Here is a 3,820-nt window from a genome sequence, read left to right on the forward strand (position 1 = left end):
CCGGTTGCGACGCCTCCTTTTCAGATCCAGTGGGATTAGCCTACACAGGGCCTTCCAGCTACACATAGACTTTCAGATACACCTGAGACCACGTACTTTCTGTCATACGGTAGTAGTTGGATAGGCCTATATAGCATAGAGGCTATCATGTTCGCCTAACAAGAACCATATGCTACCCCGCCAGCAGCCACGAAGAGTACGGCCATCACGAGTACCAGCAAGGTGACGACGGGCACGAGGACGCCGATGCAGGAGGGGGAGATGGTGATGATCGCCCACATCGACGTTACCTCACCATCAGTACAGGCCGGCAGGCTAACCGTAACATAAACAGATTACGCCTGAACCTCCCGGTCACTACCAAATATGACGATAGGACCCCTCAGTGATTTTATTTGTACTTTAAACATTGTTATCTCATGTAATAATATTATTTTTATTTGTATTATTTTGTTTATTAAATGTGTTATTTTTTTATGAAGTATAGATTTATAATTTCATATTTGTTAATATAAGTATCTTGTAATATTTAATAAATTTATTTTTATAAAATGTTAAAAAAATTAATTATTTGGGATTACTATACTTTTAGTGTTTCAACTTTTTACAAAATGACGATTTGGTGTTTGAACTTTATTTTGTATCAAACTAGTGTTACAACTTGTTGAATAATTACAAAGAAGTGTATTTGCCAGTTTCTGACTTTAACCAGTTTTCAAACTTTTTAGTTATTTCAATTTTAGTCCTTCATCTTTAAAAACGTTCAAATAAACCTTAAACAAAAAATTAATTAATTATTTTTTAAATTTTTTAATCTTTTTTAAAAAATTAATTTTAATATTTTTATTATAAATTGAAAAAATTAATTTTTTATTTATTTTTCGCGGTGTATCTGTAAATCGGATAATGGTGGATCCGTGAAACAGTAGACGATGTTGCGTCGTATTGAATATTTTTAATTTTAGTAATTAATATAAATTAAATTAAAAAAATATTTAATCGTTTAATTTTATGATGAAATTGGTTTTTTTGTACAATTAATAACATAAATATCTAATTTGTATATAGGATAAAAATAAAGGATTATTTTGAACTTTTTTCCAAATGAAAAAATGTCAATTTAATACATTAGGGTAACCTGTAACTTGTTGGTGACCTGCTAAAAACACCAATTTGTAATTTTCTAACAAGTTCACACACCGATTCGTGATAAATTTTTATTCAAAAGCTAACTTGTTATTTTTTAAAAAGTTCACACACCAAAAGTATAGTAATTCCTAATTCAAATGTTTCTAATTTAAATATAAGATTACTAAAATGTAAATTTTCTTCAGTACAAAAATTAAAAAAATTCAACAACTAAAACGTGTTATGTTATAAATGGATTATTATATTAAATTTCTCAATCAATGGAATTTTTTGATTTTTAAATAATAACATAATTTAAATATTTTTAAAATTATTTGTGGTATTTAAATACTATTTAATTTAATTTTTTTAAATTTATATTAAAATTAAAAAGATATTGGTGAAAATTCTCTCAATCATTTGATTAGGAGAATTTTCTCCAAATCAATGCAGCCAATGAATCAACTGGCTGCACTTAAGGCAACTCGCGGAAGCTTTCCGCTAGTTACTTTAACGACGTAGGATAAAGTTACTCGCATAAAGCTTCTAAATTTATGACACATGGTTATCTAACCCAATTTATATTTTTTTGAGCAACTAATTTCAAAACTCTTCATTTGTGGGTCAAATAACCCCATAATTGTATCTTTAAAATGTGTAAACTATAAATCCGAGGTGAGTGATGTAAAAGAGTAATTAAATATATTGCTAATTGTTGTAATATAATTATTGCAAATTTATTTTTTAAAATAAAAATATAAATTGGGTTAGATGATTCCGTGTCATAAGTTCAGTTGACCCTTTGTTCAAACTTCATTTATTGATATTTCTATTAAAAAATGTATGAAATGTTTTACTTGCACTTTATAAAATTATATAGAAGACATTATAGAAATTAGTAACATTATTCATACATAAAGTTAAAAAAAGTACATCAAAGAAACATTACAAACACTTGTGCCATTATTCATACATAAAGTACTTTTATTTTAAGTAAGAACAACACTTGGCACAGGAAGCACAACACATAAGCTGCATCATAAACAAGTTAACATAGTCAGGCAAGTTGGGTTGGAATCCACAGCATATGATGAGATGGAAAAAAGTGGCAGACTTCAGTTAATCCTGGTTTAGATCCAATCTGATAAAATGAGCGATGATCATCACTCCATTCAGAGGTATCCATATGACAAACTACAATAGCTTCAATTCTATCTCCATTTTCACCACTAAGTGACACTTTGAAACCTTTCGTATTAACATCGCTATGGCAGTGAAAAATTGTGTAGGGATACGACACGGGATGACATCCGATCATCTTCGGAGTTTTTATTTCTTCAAGTGGTCGAATTACTGTGTATTTTTGCAAGGTGGTTTTGGATCTTGTAAGATGAGTGGATGTGATAGCTTTAAATTTGGTATCCGATCCAAGCATGCTACGAACATTATCAAGCATGGACTCGAATGAGGTAGCACAAAACTTGGTTTCTCCTGTAATAGGTTCTGCCTCGCAATGTTTTAGGGCAAGTTGAACTGCTTTTCCTTGAGGAGATTGTGGTGAAAAGCTAAAGAAATTAAGAAGATATGGGAGTTTTTTGGATGAGAATGGAATTAAGTCAGCTTGTTTTTTAGACAATAAACGAGGAAACATTGACAGGTTTAAAGGTGGAAGATCGATACTCAATCGGTTACCCAACTTGAGATCATTTAAGGTAAAAAACTCGATAAATGAAGAGTTATTATCCGCATCCATGCTACGTAGCCTTAAAACATTATTTTCGAGAGAAGATTTTTCTTTCGGACCATCAGTAGTTCTATACTGATAACCATATAAAAGGTTGCCTGGCACTGGCTCAAACTTGTCGAAAGAAGATTTTTCTTTCGCACCATCAACAGTTCTGTACTGATAACCATATAAAAGGTTGCCCGGTACTGGCTCAAACTTCTCGAAAGAAAATTCTTCTTGTCGCAGCTCTCTTGTAGCTTCCACGTTGAAAGCAAACTGTATTCAAAATAAGAACGAAAAGGTACAAAAGAGGTGAACTACTACACTTGTGAACATTAATTATACAAAATAATTAATAAATACTGATAGGAAAGACAGTCAGCTTACCGCAATAAGCAGGAACATAGCAGTAAAAGCAAAAGTAGGCTTCATATTTCCCAAACACTTTTAAGTTGTGTAGCTTGAAGTCAGTAACCAACAACCATGCCTAGCTATATATAGACATGGAGAGTATTAATAATATGTAATATATTCTTTCTTCTTATTGCATGAGTGAAATGTGTCCCCTACAATCCTTTCTTCTTATTGCATGAGTGAAATGTGTCTTGCCGGTAATTCATGTGTCTTCTTGTATGCGCAGCAAATGTTTAAACAATACTCCCTCCGTTCTTTTTTACTTGTCCATTTAGCCAATTTTATTTGTCTACAAATAATTATCTATTTAGTAATTTCATGTGATATTAGCTACTTATCTTCCAAGTTTACCCATCCCTAATAAATGACCCTATATTTTAATTTAAAAAGTATTTATTAACTAATAGGGCTATATTAGTATTTTTTTTATAAATTAAGACAAAAGAAGCACTATCTTCATATGTGCAATATTGGCTAAATAGACAACTAAAAAAGAACGGAGGTAGTAATAGAGAGGGCAACAGATGTGCCGATCGTATGGCCAGCTATGGT

At 31.2% G+C, this 3,820-nt stretch overlaps 1 protein-coding gene across 1 annotated transcript; it reads right to left on the bottom strand.

Annotated features, from left to right (window-relative positions):
• Positions 1-2,014: 2,014 nt before the first annotated feature.
• On the bottom strand, positions 2,015-3,426 carry LOC126660991 (BURP domain protein USPL1-like). Its single transcript, XM_050354726.1, has 2 exons — positions 3,242-3,426; positions 2,015-3,130 (listed from the first exon to the last, which is right to left on the bottom strand). The coding sequence occupies exons 1-2, from the start codon at positions 3,284-3,286 to the stop codon at positions 2,186-2,188; spliced, it is 990 nt and encodes a 329-aa protein (XP_050210683.1). The 5' UTR covers positions 3,287-3,426; the 3' UTR covers positions 2,015-2,185.
• Positions 3,427-3,820: the final 394 nt, after the last annotated feature.

The sequence above is a fragment of the Mercurialis annua genome, linkage group LG8, assembly GCF_937616625.2.
Source record: "Mercurialis annua linkage group LG8, ddMerAnnu1.2, whole genome shotgun sequence".
NCBI classification, from domain to species: domain Eukaryota; kingdom Viridiplantae; phylum Streptophyta; class Magnoliopsida; order Malpighiales; family Euphorbiaceae; genus Mercurialis; species Mercurialis annua.